The sequence below is a fragment of the Macrobrachium rosenbergii genome, chromosome 16 (assembly GCF_040412425.1).
Source record: "Macrobrachium rosenbergii isolate ZJJX-2024 chromosome 16, ASM4041242v1, whole genome shotgun sequence".
NCBI classification, from domain to species: Eukaryota; Metazoa; Arthropoda; class Malacostraca; order Decapoda; family Palaemonidae; genus Macrobrachium; species Macrobrachium rosenbergii.
The window spans coordinates 60,296,790-60,312,400 of record NC_089756.1 but is presented as its reverse complement, the minus strand read 5'-3'; the positions used below and the strand labels follow the sequence as shown (position 1 = coordinate 60,312,400).

Genomic DNA, 15,611 nt, shown 5'->3' with positions numbered 1-15,611 from the left:
TGTGCCCATCTTCCTATATAAAACCTTATGTAACAGCTAATATAAAACAGTGCAAAAATTACGACAAAATGACAAAAGAATTTCTGAAATTTTTGAACTGCGTTAGAAGAAAAAGATGTAAGGAAAAAGTTTTTTTCAAAAATTCACGATAAATCGAAATATTGTGCTAGAGACTTCCAATTTGTTGCAAAATGAAGGGAAATGATTTAATATGACTAGACTGTAAGAGTTTTAGCTTACATTTGCGTTTTTCTACCATTTCGGTCGAGTCAAAGTTGACCGGAGGTTGAAATTTTTTGTAGTCAACGTACAGTACGTCCACTCGGCACCCAACAGACAATTTTAGTCGACGTACGATACGTCCAGTCGGCGTTTAAGGGTTAATAAAGAAAAGACAATTATCAAATACAGGTAGTACTCGAGTTACGATAATTCAACTTACAATATTTTGAGTTTACGATGGGGTTAGCAATTAATACCGATACGAAAATATTTAGGAAATATTTTTAGATTTCACGAGAGAAGCAGGCAGCTTAGAGAGACCAACGTACAATAGACCAACTTCTTTTTCCTCCATCTCTTTATTCCATCTGCTAGTTAAAAAAGTAAAAGAGAATGATGAAAGTATTGTTAGTAATGTTATACTCTTACGTAAATGCGTACAGTCATGAACAACCGAACCGGAAACTTGTTTTGCTAATAATCGTATCGGATAGCAACTGTTTTGCTTGTATTTCAACCATCGTACGGTAATACACAATTACTGTAGTTATGTTACAAATGACGTTAAGTACTGTTCAATAGGACTGATATATTTTTTACTCTATTCCCTTATTCGCTTTGGAGAAAAGATCGTCAGGGAAATATACTGCTACAGTAGCTTTAAGCTGCAAGTTGTAGCTGAAGCTGAGAAAACAATGTTCAAGCTGCTAATGACTTTAAATTATCGTGCATCGGCAACATGGATGAAACTCGACCGTAAATAAAACTGGAGAGAACGATTTTAATCAAAACTACGGGCATGAAAGAATACAAATTACCACTGTTTTCAAATAAAAGATAAATACGTAAAGCTTGTATTATGATGAAATCAAGAGAAAATAGCGACTGGAATCTTGATTTATTTTACACAAAACAAACATGCCCCCAAAATGGCCATCCGTGATTCCCGCAAACGTCATATAATAACGAAAAAAATAGCTAAATTAATTTCACAATGAGACATATTTGAGTTATATTTAGACTTAAAAACACTTCATATAACGAAAAATATTCTTGTCCCAAATAAATAAAGTATCCATATTCCTTTACGCTAACTAGAAGCAAGAAAAGCACTTTGAACTTAGTTAAATGTGGCGAAATAAACACCTCGATGTTGATTCCCAAAACAAAACATTGATCGCAATTTATAATACAAAAGCAATATGAGAATATACGCAATTGGAAATAATGTAGTAAAGCATAACTTTTTAAAAGATCCATGAAAAAGATGCACATTCGTTATGTTGATGATTGTATAATACTGTTAATATGTGAATAGAGTTCAGTATAATGTAGGCTAAATGCTACCAGTTTGTTGATGCAGCATACTGCACCACCAAATCGGGAAAAGAACACTTGATCCAAAAGAAATAAGCGCAGTGACCCGGGAAATTTGAAAATCAGTGCGAAACATTAGAAAGTACTCTAGCCGAAATTTGTGCCGGATTACTGATTGTTCCGGACTACTGATTGCCGGATTAGTGATGGTCAACCTGTAATAGAAAATTTAAAATGGAAGAGTTGGAATATGCTCTCTCGAACAGTAATAAATCTGCTCCTGGAGGTGACAATATTTGTTTTGAGATGATCTGCCACTTTGCACCTTGGCAAAGTCATACTTATTAGAGTTTTTTAATCACTTGTGGCTTCGAAATTTTTTTCCTGATGAATGGCGTACAGCTATAATAATTCCTGTCCCCAAACCTGGAAAGGACCCCAGTAATGTAAATAATTACAGACCAATTTCTGTAACAAGCTGCTTATGCATATTGTTAGAGGAAATGGTAAATGCTTGACTAACATGGCACATTCGAGAAAATAAAATTTTGACTCCCACTCAATTCGGGTCACAATGTAACAGATCTACATTAGATTCTCTCAGTAACTTGGAACACCATATACATAGAGGTTTTGAACAAAAACAAATTACAGTAGCTGTCTTTTTTGACATTAAAAAAGCATATGATACTATATGGAGGTATGCTATATTAAAAACTTTACAAAACAACATCATCCGTGGACATTTACCTAGGTTTATCCAAAACTTTTTGACTGATCTCAGTTTTCAGGTGAGATTTGATGATGTTCTTTCTAGAACATTTCCACTCAAAAATGGTGTTCCACAGGGAAGCGTCCTTAGTTGCACACTGTTGACTTTAGCAATAAATGATATCAATAATAATCTCCCAATTGGCATTAAAAGTAACCTCTATATGGATGATTTTTCCATATGTTAATCAGTATCTCAAATAAAACATGCAGAATCATTAATAAAAGCATAGTAAAAATAGATGAATGGGCCTTATCTCTAGGATTTCAATTTTCCATAGATAAAACCCAAGCACTCATGTTTTATAAAAATAAAAGTGGAGAAAAGGTGAAGAAATAGATTTAAAAATCAGAAACCATAGTAATGTATACCAATTGGCCAAACAGGAAAATTTTTGGGATTAGTATTGGATACTCAATTTAACTGGAAAGCCCACATAACATGTAAAATCTAAATGTAAAAGAGTATAAATCTAATTAAAAAACAATCGAACACTACTTGGGGAGCCAATAGACATACCCTTACTGTATTGTATAAAGCGACAGTTCTGTCTATCATTGATTATGGAAGCGAAGTATATGGCTCAGCATCAGATGCAGTGTTGAAAATGTTAGACCCTGTTCACAATGAAGGCTGTAGGATATGCTCAGGAGCCTTTAGATCATCACCAAAATCATCTTTACAAGTTGAATTGGTGAACTACCTCTCTCTTTCCATAGAGAGCTAGTTACATTGAAAAATGCTCCAAGAATTCAGACAAGTGATCCTCCAACAAAAAAAATTTGAATTAAGAGATGTATTTACAAATAACTATCCACCATCCACCACCTTTCCCAATTAGGGCTAGAAGATTGTTTTGAGTCACTGAATATAAATATACAAGTGCCTTTAATAGTAAAATCACCTCCTCCCTGGACAATGAATAAAATGAGAATTTGTACACACCTGAAATATTTATCAAAAAGTTACTCATACAGTACACCAGAACACCATAGACAACATACAATAAAGCATATAAGCCAAAAAGGTCCACATTATGTAATATATTCAGATGGATCTAAATCAGAGCATGGAGTGGGATATGCTGCAGTGTCCCAAGACAAAACTTATCAGTTCTTTTTACCTAATAATGCCTCAGTATTCACAGCAGAATTGTGTGGAATTGCATGAGCTATAAAAATTATCAAAGAAACACCATTCAATAATTTTGTGATTTTTAGTGACTAGAGAAAGCACTATTGAAGCTATTCAGAGTTACACATAAAAAAATAATATTGTACAAATTAAATTATTTCTCCATAACTTATATAATAATGGAAAAAATGTAGAAATATGTTGGATCACTGCCCATGTAGGGATCAAAGGAAATGAAGAGGCAGACAAAGCAGCCAAAGAAGCAACCCAAATGACAGGATCAAATGCGAATATTCCTGTTACTGATAAGGTAACACACATAAAAGTGGGTATCATAAATAAATGGCAATGTATATGGAATGAAGAACCTGAAAATAATAAATTGAAATAAAAAATCTGTTAAAAAATGGAGTTCATCATATCAGAGAGAGAGAGACATGCACAAGTAATTCTAACACGTCTCAGAATATGCCATACTTGTCTGATACATGGACACTTAATGAGCACCCCACGTGGCCCGGCTCCCAAATGCTCAAAGTGCAAGGTGGTGATAACATTCAGACATGTGCTGTGTGAATGTCCAAAGTATGACCAACAGCGCCTGTCAACTTTTGGAAATGAATCAGCGAAGGAAATTCTGTCAGAATCTTTTACATTTTCAGTTGTTCTGATGATGTTCATGAGGAATTGTGATTTAATTAATAAGATATAAAAATAAGTAAATAATAAAAGCACGGAAATCCTTACAGCATTTTATTCTAATCCTTCGGACCAGCCTTATGAGAGCTGAAAGTCAGCTAGGTGGTCTGGTTAAACTAGTATAATAATAATATCAGAAGGAAAGTCTCTCCTCCTCCTTCTGAACCCCCGTCTAGAGTTCTTCTGAGATATGTCGGATCTGGGTTGGGGAGCTCTTCTAGGGAGCAAAGAAGTCTCCGGGACATGGTCCCAGGAGTAGAGATCTTGGCATATAAATGTCAAGGAACTAAAGGTGATACACCTAGGCCTTCAATCCTTCACATCGGAGGCGTGCAACAGCAACAACACAGAGGCAGCCCATTCAGACAGCATGACTGGCCTGTCTTACATCTAAAAGCAAGGGGGAAGTCACTCCTCTACACGAGACAGCGAGAGACCTCCTCCTCTGGATGGACCAGGACAACACAAGACTAGTGGCTCGTTTTATTCAAGGAAGACTCAGAGTCCTGGCGTACGAATTGAGCCACCAGAAACAGGTTCTCCCCATGGAGTGGACACTAGACCCCCTGGTATGCCTAGACCTCTGGAAACTGTGAGGGAAACCAGTATTGGACCTTTTCGATACTTCCAGAAACCATCATCTCCTGTTGTTCCGTTTGCCAGTCCCAGATCCTCTAGCATGGGCGACGGATGCCATGTTACAGGATTGGGCAAACAAAGAACTCTATGGCTTTCCTCCATTCAGTATGGTGAGACAAGTGATAAACAAGTTCCGTTCTCACCAAAATGTCTCAATGATTTTGATAGCACCATTTTGGCCAGCGAAGGAGTGATTCCCGGACCTACTCAAGCTGCTGACGGATTTCCCGAGGTTGCTGCCTCAAAAGCAGCAGCTACTCAAACAACTGCACTTCAGGCAGTTTCATCAAAGCTTGTGTACTCTGGCCCTGACAGGTTAAAAACTGTCGGGAGATTACTTACAAAGAAGGGGTTTTCAAGAGCTGCTTCAGAGTATTGACAAATGTAGACGGCAATCTTCAGACAAAGTCTATCAGGCCAAGTGGGCGATCTTTAGGGCATGGTGTAGAAGACGCAATGTCTCCTCTACATGAACTTCTAGCAGAAAGGTTTGTCGGGCCTCATTAAGTCTTTTGATACTGCCAAACAAAAAGAAACAGCTGTGGTCTCTTGGAACTTGGACACAGTGCTCAGGTGGTTATCCGGTCCTCGCTTTGAACCCATGCAGTCAATTTCATTAAGAGACCTAACTAGAAAGACCCTTTTTTCTGGTTGCTTTGGCAACAGTGAAACAGGCCAGTGAGATTCATGCCTTGGATGAAAGAGTTGGCTTCTCCCAAAGGAATGCAGTGTGTTCTTTTTCCCTGGGATAGTTGCCAAAAAATAAGACACCTTCTAAGCCTTGGTCCTGTTTTTCATAATTAAAAGCATGACTGATATATTGGGTCCATATGAAGAGGAGAGAACTCCATCCTGTGAGGGCTCTTAAGCATTACCTTCACAGAATGAAGGGAATTTATGGGGCTTCGAGCAGTCTTTGGTGTTCAGTGAAGAACCCCTCACTCCCTCTGTCAAAGAATGCCCTGGCATTCTTTCTCAGATCTTATATCAGAAGCCCATTCCTTGGTTGGAGAGGAGGTTTTTCCCTCATGCGAAGTTAAAGCTCATGAAATGAGGGCAGTCACCACTTCGTTGGCATTCAAACGGAGTTTATCGCTCTCATCTATCTTACAATTGACTTTTTGGAAGTATAAATCATTATTCACTTCCTATTACTTGCGTGATGTTGAAACAGTTTATGATAAGTGCAGTGCCTTGGGTCCGTTTTCCCTGGTTGGCATGGTGTTGGGGGAGGAAATGTAAGAAGCAATATTCCTTCCTATTATCTCTTCACCTTGAATAGGGTGTTGAGTCCTAGGGGAGCCTGGGGGTACTGTGTACTTCGAGTACCCTCCAGGTTTTTAGTGGTTGGGTAGTGGTTTTTATAATTTTTTGGTGGTACAGTATAGATGACTGTGTATTTGTTCTGGTTGTATTTTGTGGTACTGTGCCCTGGGCAAGGGCAACTTGTATTCTTTTGCTAGCCATCGGAGTTTGTCCTTCGGTGCAAAGTACCCACTGAAGTGCCTAACGCTGCAAAGTACCCACTGAAGTAGTAGGTGCTTCATGGCTATACTGCCTCACCTCTACATGATAAGATAAGCACCAGCCAGAAACAGTATCTACCTGCAGCAGCTCTCTTATCAGATAAGGAGACAACCAACATTGAATCAATGTTAGCAAAGTTTTCTATTCTCAAATTTATTACCATTCCTAATGTTTTGGGGTAGATGTGTCCACACATCCCACCTCCTATCAATGTGGGAATCAGCTATATAATTACTGGATAAGTTACTTGTATAAAAATGACATATTTATAATAAAATAAAGTTTTATATATACTGTACTTACCCAGTAATTACATGATCGGAGCTCTCCCTCCTCCCCTTGCTTGGGCACAAGGGCATAAACAAATTGAAGCTCTTTGCTAAGTTGTTCCTCTCTTTCCCCCGAAAGTGGAAAGGGCAAGTCACCTACCCCAAAACAAACTAGCATGACCCACAAATTTCAAAATTTTAACTGCCGAACAAGTGAAACTAATAGCTATGTAATTACTGGGCAAGTATATATCAAACTTTTGTTTATTATAAAAATGTAATTTTTCTTCCTTTTGTGATGAATGTGGTCTTGAGAATATGGATGATTTTGATGATGGCGTAGAAAGTTAGGGCTGGCCATAAATCTTAATCTGTGCCTTCTTCTTATGGTGTTGCTTTTCTCACTCCTTCAGCCATGTCTTATAATGCTTTTGTGGTTCTGGAGAAGCGGATAGGGAAACTTGAGGACAATATGAATTTACTTCTATTGTCTGTTAGGCACTTGACCGAGTATATTATGAGTAAGGATCACAGTTTCCCTGATAGTGATCAACCTTGCTTTTATTCTTAAGAGGTAACTCCCAACCTCCTCGTTTCCGAGGAGTCATAATTGTTACTGATTTAGACACTTGTGACTTCAGGTGTGCCGTTAGCCTGTTAGAATCTGACCATCTGGTTCTCTTATGTCTAATTCTTAGAGGTCCCTCTTTCTAGGAGCTGCTGGTACAGTATGGTTCGCTGAGAATACAAGGCTAATCTGAAAGGGGTGGGGTTCTCTCTCTCTCTCTCTCTCTCTCTCTCTCTCTCTCTCTCTCTCTCTCTCTCTCTCTCTCTCTCTCTCTCTCTCTCTCTCTCTCTCTCTCTCTCTCTCTCTCTCCTTGTATGCAGCTGATTTGAAAGTTAGCAAACAGTGGCTTTCCCTCCAACTAATGCATGACTCATCCTTGAGGGTTGGGTTAAATCTGGACTTCTCTTTACTCTACTTGGAGGGTAATTGGTATTTTGGGTTGCCTTTGTGTTTGGGTTGCTGAGGCATGGTTGGCTTGCCTTCATCAGGATTCAAAAATTTTTTTCCTCAAGGGTGCACAGTTGTTACCCAATCTTTCATCCTGCTTTCTGAGCTTCAGCTCAGAAAGTGAAAGAGGAGAGGGGTTCTTAGAAAGGGGTTCTCCCCCTTGTTACACTTGTTCTCTTAACAGTATCTCTTTCCATCATGTTTCATTTCTTACAGGAGGAAGCTTAGCTTGTAAAACTTCTCATCTTTTTCTCCACCTTGTATTTGCAACCAGTCTGAGTTGGGTCAACACTGGGAGTTTATCTGTGGGAGGAGTAAGGTAAGGAGTCTTCCCTTCAGGACTCCAATACCTGTGGCTGCAGTTCTCACCTTCAAAGTACCTTCCTAGATCCTCAGGAGGTAGATGCAGAGGTACATCTCCACGATGATTGCACCTTCTTTGCAACTTTATTTTTGTTTTACACTTGTGAGGGAGGTCCTTAAACATTTTCCTTCATCATTGGTTCATTTATGTGTAGGTGACTCCTTGGTCCCTGTGGGGAACAGGACATGAGCTCTTATATGGCAGACTCCTTGATGATGGTGACATCTAGTCAAGCTTTCTTTTAAAAGAACCAGTGCCTGTGCACATTACTTAGCTGTAGCCATCAGAATATTTCTCTTCCAGACACTCTCAAAAAGAAGGGAGGTATATTTTCTTGCCACTTATTGGATTCTACATGAGATTTCATCTACTTTACATATTGTTATTTCAGCTTGATTTTTGTTGTACAAGCTGTCATGGTTGCTTCAGTCTTTGCTTCCTTCTCCCAGGGAATCAGGCATAAAAAAGCCGGAACTTCATGCTGGATGCTGTTCTACCAGCACCTCTGTCAGTTTGCAGTGATTATCACTTCCTCACATATGCTCTTGCCATCTGAAAGGTGAGGTTGGCACCTCCCCTTCTGACATTGCATCCTTTTAGCAATTTTCAGGTCTGTCTAACAAAAGAAAGGCTCTGGATCTTGCTCATTGTTAGTTCAGAGGGTTTGGAGTTGCATTTAGTCCTATTCATATACAACTGCACTTGGGTTTTGAGGTTTGGACCCTGATTTATGAGTTTCTGCCTGTGTTTCTGCAATAGAACACCTATTAGGCTCCTGTTTCCTCTGTCCCTAGGTTTCATGTGGTACTCAAGCTGTTGTAGCTTCCTCAGCTCCTGTCAGTCATGTTTGCATCCCACCTTAGGTTTATGCTTGGACTTACATTGGACATTTGGTCTTCTCTCTTCCTTCTTGCCCTTCATAACTGTTGTGGTGGATGTAGGTAAGCTACAATACCAAGAACCTGTCTGAAACAGGGAGGGTGTCAGTTGCTGCTGTTCATCTTTGGACAATGATTTGGTATCCTACCAACATTGATTTCCAGTTCTTTAAGCAGAAAAATATGATCCCCCGAACCTTTCCTGGTGTAGGGATCGACTGGTACATGAGTCCATCAGCTTCTCAAATCAGATGCCAGGCTGTATAGGAGGTTACAGGAGTCAGCCTTCCACCTCTGTATATACTTGACCACTAGGGTGGTGATGGACTGCCCCATTGATCTTCTTCCATAGACTTGAATTTTTTTTAGATGTGGCAGTGGTTCATAACCTTAGTGTTCCAATTCCCTAGGAATAGTGCTGGTCATGTTCCATTAGAAAAAAACTTTCTACCTAAGGAGTGTCTCCTTAAAAGAGATGAAGATTTATATACTTATAGGAATTCATTGCAAATTCAGCATAATTTGCATTTTTCTGGGATATACTGTACAAACCTGAAGGCTTTTATCATAATCCCACCTTTAACCATCCCAACAATTGTCCCTGTTGTCAGAGAAGAAAGTGGGTTGGAAAGTTGAGTGAGTGTGGTTCCCTTGCCCTGTCACTTACTTGCTGTTAGTTAGCCGCCTTGTTATCAGGTGTCACTAAAGTTATGTTGATGTAAAAGACTTCAGGCTTGGATATTGAGGAAAATGGCAAATTATCTTGAGAAAAAGTAATTTTACTACAGGTAGATCACCATTTGTAGATTTCCAACTGTAATTATGACAATACTGATACAGGCCAACCATCACTAATCGGGCAATTATTAATCTGGTTCTATCACTAATCCATTTCAGCTAGTGCAATTTCAAGTTTCCCCGGTCACCGCAACACCCTGCTTCTACTGGTGTGCATACGTACATGTCCTATGCACGCAAATGTGTTTATATTTTTGCCTGTAAAAAAAAAGATTAGAAAATGCAGTAAAATATGGATGAAAATAGCATAAAAAATAAAGAAGAAAATCATAAGCATAACAAAACAAAAACTGTAGGAAGTTCTCTGACTCCAGTGAATGAATTTGTGCATTTGTATGTACCCTTTGCACGCAATTGTGTTTATCTTTTGGGTTGTAAAAATAAAAAAAAATGAGGAAATACAGTAAAAATATAAGTGAGAATAGCATAAAATATAAATAAAAAAAAATCATAAGCATAACATGAATCAAAACAAGCTATAGCAAGTTCTCTGACTCCAGAGAATGGGTTTGTGCATTCGTATGTACCCTACACACATAATTGCATTTATCTTGTGGGTCATAAAAATAAGAAATGAGAAAATACAGTAAAAATAAAAATGAGAATACAGTAGTGTAAAATATCAGTTGAAAAAATCATAAGCGTAGTATCACAAACCACAACAAGGTGTAGGAAGTTTTCCAGTGCCAGCAAATGAGTTTGTGCGTGTGTACGTACCCTACACACATGATTGCATTTATCTTGTGGGTTGTAAAAATAAAGAATGAGAAAATGCCATAAAAATATAAATGAGTGCAAAATATAAATTTTAAAAATCATAAGCCTAACAACAATAACCAAAACAAGCTGTAGCAATTTCTCCAACACCAGTGAATGAGTTTGTTCATTCATATGTACCCTATGCACACAATTAAAATATAAATGAGAATAGCATTAAATATAAATTTTAAAAATCATAAGCGTAACAACATGAACCCAAAACAAGCTGTAGCAAGTTTTCCAATGCCAGACAATGAGTGTGTGTGTTCTTACTCCATACACACACAATTGCGGTTATCTTTTGTGTTGGTGAAATAGAAATGTGAAAATACAGTAAAATATAAATGAGAATAGTATAAAATATATACAAAAAAAATTTAGGAAGAAAATGGGAATCTTAACAGCCCGTCACCTATGATGTATGTGTGCTTAGCTGCAAGTTCCAACTCTTCCCTTCAGAAGCTGCAGTGATGAAACCAGAATTACCTGTACTGTTTATTTTGCCTGTGCTTCATTAAAATTTCACTTGATTTTCATTTAATTTAATATTTCGTTTTTCCCTATTAACCAACTTGTACTGATTTACAGGGTATTTTAAAGGTACGATGAGATGGTTAATTGTTAGGTTAAGTGTATTCAGACCTAACCAGTCTGTAATTCAGCAAAATCACTAATCCATAATCCAGCACCCTGCAGGTCCCAATGGTGCTGGATTAGTGATGGTTGACTTATACGGTACATGGTTTACATTTCACCTCAGTGAAAATACAGCTTTGATGAACAAAGTGTGTGCTTCTTATACTGTATAGATTGTTTAGATGTAGTTATTTGGGACTATGTATGTTGAATTAATGTTGAAAATTTGCAAATACCAGTTTGTTGAGAGTTATTTCTGTCATTTCAGATTACAACTGCTGGAAGCTGTGCATTTTTCATTGCAAAGACATTGATATATGAGGTAAGCCTTTGTTGTACTTTTATGGTAAAGAGATCGTTAGAAAATTATGTAGTGATATTACAGACAATGAAAGACCATATTGTTTTACTTATTACTATATATTGGAAAAGAATATATAATTAGAGTTAATATAACTGGGACTCAAGGTATGTATGAGTTTGATCCTGTTATTGTGAACCCTTTGACTTAGACCCATATAAACAGTGATGCCTGTAGGAAGTGGCAGTGTCTCGTGTGACAGGCATAAAAAAGTTTGTACCGTTATTTGTTCAAAGACTTGTAGCTCAGACAATTTTCATGGTAGACTGTGTAGTTCAGATTCATTTTGCAGCTGAATGATTGCTCTATAAAACTAAAGTGGCACTTGTTTCACAGAAAACATCATGCTACTTTGTCATTCATATTTTCACATTTCCTTAGTTAAAATTAAAACATTTTGCATTGCAATAAAGAGTAGTTTGCTTGGGTATATTCAAGGAAAAAAAAAACAATTTATCACAAACACCAGGAAACATCAGCAGTTGACCTTGAAAAATGTTGTGACTATGCTTGTTAGAATAAAAAAAGCTGTTAAGAGTTTTTGCACATATTGCTGGGGTGTGTGTCACTTTTTCTAATGGAAAACATGATGCTACTATGTTGTTAGTTTTTTTCAGATTCCCTCTGTTTTTGCACTTCAATAATTAGGTAATTTATCTGAGAGTATTCTTGAACAAAAATGAAAACTTTATTGGAAACACTTTTTTTTTTGTAAAATTTTTTTTAGAGGAAGTGCAAAATTTCCTTGTATCTGATAACTTGTATTTACTCTGTATTTTATGTACATAATTTTTGGGGGACCTTTTTCCATGTCATTCTACAGAGCAATCATTCAGAAGTAAAATTAATCCAAACTGAGCAGCCTCTCTCAAAAAAGGATAAATGATTTCATTATAATATAAATAAATATCTAAGTACATACAGTAAACCCCATATTAGTGGGGGATGTGTTCCAGACCCCCGCGAATAGTTAATATCTGTAAATACTTAGAACCCTCCTCTAAAAATGCTTATAACTGCCTATCTTGAAAGTTCAAGTACCAAATGTATACTTGAAGTATCATCCTGTGTCAAATACACCTTATTTCTGAGTCCAGCCCCGTGTCAGCCGGTGAAATTCCATACTAACACGAATTTCTAGGTATAAATTGCTAGATATATCAGAGAAAAAAGAGCTTTCAGGAATGCTGGGGTTACTACCCCCAGATCGAGCGTCTTCCCTAAGGAAGACGTCGGTATAACCAAGGGTGAGTGGAAGGATCACAACCACAGAGCTACACTCGATAGATATCTCTATGTCAAAACCCCCGGAAGAGAGCGGTGAGCTGTTACAGCTCCCGCACACAGGCGTCCGCCAGACCGGCGACACCAGCGCCACCTACTTCATTCCATTCCATTCCATTCCATTTTCTAGCACGTGACTGATACCCTCAGAATTTTTGTGCTTGTGCCTTTTTGGTGTTTTTTCAACTGTTTCGACATGTCTTCAAGCAGTTTTACCATCTCCAAGTTAAGTACCATCTTATTGTGGGGTTTTTTCGATAAGTTTGGCTGCATCTGTCCCTTTTTTCACAATTATGAGATTGTTGTTATGACACCACAGCGTCCCCCAGCCAGCCATGCCGACCGTGAGGCGACCCCTTCAGTCTTTTCTGTCGGGGTTGTCTCTTTGTCGTTATATTTCTTATCTGTTCCCCCGGATCTCTTCCTGGCGGTGTTTCCTGCGGTGGTTTTATTGGAGTTTTGTTTAATTTTTCTATGAACCCCATACGAGTCCCTATAGGGTCCCCGTCATACCCCGCTTAGGTCTCCCCCCAGGTTGAGTTCCTAGTTGGTCTTAATTATTTACTATTATTATTATTATATTTTGGCGTTGGTGCTATTTATATATATTTTGTTACCGCTTCGGGGTAGCGGCAGCTTTAGGACTAGCCGCTCCTCCGAGGTAGGCTACGCACCTCGCATGAGCACATTATTCTTAGAAATTATTCTTAGAATTATTCTTATGTTTATTGTGTGATGGTTTTTATTTTATGTCGTGTGTGGGTTTTTCTCCCTTGCCTATCATGTTAGGCTCGTATTGCTTCCTTGTCCTCTCGCCCTCCTCATAGGTTAGGTGTGGAGTGGTTCATCGGGTTGAGGGAGTTTTGTTGCTGTTTCCTCTGTGGCCGTTTTGGGGGTGGCAGAGTGAGCCCCTTTGTTCTCCCCCTTCTTTTCGAAGGAGTAGAGTTCATTGGGTGTGCCTCCTCTAGGCTATTCGCCTTTTTGCCCCCCCTCTTTTCGGTCCTGGTTGGTTCTCGGCACAGAATTTCTCTCCCTGTTTTCCCTTCCTCCACCCTTCCCTTAATCCTGCCGTTAGCCTAGGCTAGGCCTAAGCTCAGGTATTCATCTAGGCTTTGCCTAGTCAGGAGTTGGGCGTTGAGTTCTTGGTCGCATCCCTTCCCTCTGGAGTAGGCTTGTCCTACCAAGCTCATATTATATTCTTGGCATGGCGTGTGCTTGCAGTCGAGCGGGTGAATCATTTTCCCTTGTCTCCTGTTTTCACTCTCGTAGCCTACTCCTCTTCCCTACCCAACCACCCTCCCCCCCCCTCATCCCAACCAGCTCTTGCCCTACTCGTGCGGGTTACGCTAGATGGCGTTTTCTCCGAGTTGGGGACTCCCTCTGGTGGAGAGATTCGCTCCCTCCCAGAACTAGTCCCCGGCAGCGCTGTGTTTGTTTTGATGTTTCGTTTACCTCTCTCCGAATTTGAGTGGGTTTCGAACATTCTCTCCTTGATCTTATTCACTCTCCGTCGGGTTGCTGTGCTGGGTTGATGACGCCTGCTCCGGCTTATGTTATACTTGGCCTTTCATGACGGGCACCTCACCCACCTTGTTTTCCTGGCGGGGAGGTTCGAGAGAGGGGGAGTGAATGAGAAAGAAGGGATACCTCCGGTCTCCGGAGTGGATTTTCTCATTTTTACCATCACTTGTATATTATATTACTTGTATATTATATATTATATATTATCTGGCGGAGTGAGCTTCTCACTCCGCCACTATACTTATTTTATATGTTTATTGAGTCCGGTGCTCTACCCTGGGGTTCCGCCGTCTTTTTTGCTGGCAGCCCTTGTGGTGGGTCCCTGTTGTCTCAAACTTTCCGTTCCGCCGGAGTATTCCGGTGACCGGAAGTATCTTGCCTTCCACTCTGTTTAATTTATGGCTTGGTGGTCTCGTCCCTGACGAGGGGTTTTCTCTCCACCGGAGCATTCCGGTAGTAAGCTGAAATACCCTGGCCTTCCAGCTTTAGGTTACTTAGAGTGGTAGGTTCATGTACTTTTTACACTTACAGACTGTTCGTTGTGAGGAGCCAGGGTGCACCGCTTCTCAGCAACCCTATGGACACGTGGTGTGCGGACCCACACTGGCTGTGCGGTCCGATTAGATGACCTAATTGTCTGGCACCCGGCGGCTGTGAGGTTTGCTTAAGCTCTGTGCGCTGGCATCCAGGACGAGTCGGTAAGATATAGCTTCTTCTTATTACGTTCTCATATCGATGTAGTGCTTATATGGTTTTCGAACCTACTTTCCGTTCAACCCTAATTGTCCGTTCTCTTACAGGTGGACGAGTCCTCCAAGAAGACTTCTCTTGAGTCTCTCTAAGCGCCTGGGTGGCTGGGTTCGGAGAAACATTCCGTCGGGGAAGCCTTATGTCCTCGACGCGAAGTTGAGGGACCTGCTTTACCCCGGCGCCCGGGTGGCGGCTGCGGTTCCGGAAGAACTGGCCACCCCTATCATCCAGCAGATCCGGGATGCGACCCAGCCACCCCAAGAGGACATCCTGTACGCGGAGGTATCGGAGGACGTCGCCGCGTTAGACTTGGACCTGGAACCAATGAATACGGAACAGGACCAGGTGGTAGGTAGCGAGGTAAGTGAGGTTGCGGGGGCGGGCCCCCTTTTTTGACTCCCTCTCTTCCTCTGTTTCTTCTTTTACAGGTTTTGCAAAGTCTTCCACCTTGGGTGACAGGGCTCCATCAGCTGTCCCCAAGCTGAAGCTGAAGACTTCATGGAAGGCGAAGGGCTTTAAGTCCTCGTCTTCCAGGAAAGCATCGCCTTTCCCCGTCGAAGGCTAAGGTCTCCGCACCTGTAGCCTCCGGGAGCAAACCTGGTACCTCCGGCAAAGGCGCCGAGAGTAAGAGGGCATCAAAACCAAGCCCTCCTCGCCAGCCTGCCT

General features: G+C 40.1%; 1 protein-coding gene across 1 annotated transcript in view; it reads left to right on the top strand.

Annotated features, from left to right (window-relative positions):
• Positions 1 to 15,611, top strand: part of Start1 (Steroidogenic acute regulatory protein-like) — a 437,354-nt gene that overhangs the window by 195,201 nt on the left and 226,542 nt on the right. The window contains 1 exon segment of the mRNA XM_067119201.1: positions 11,298 to 11,351. Coding sequence (XP_066975302.1) covers positions 11,298 to 11,351 — 54 coding nt within the window.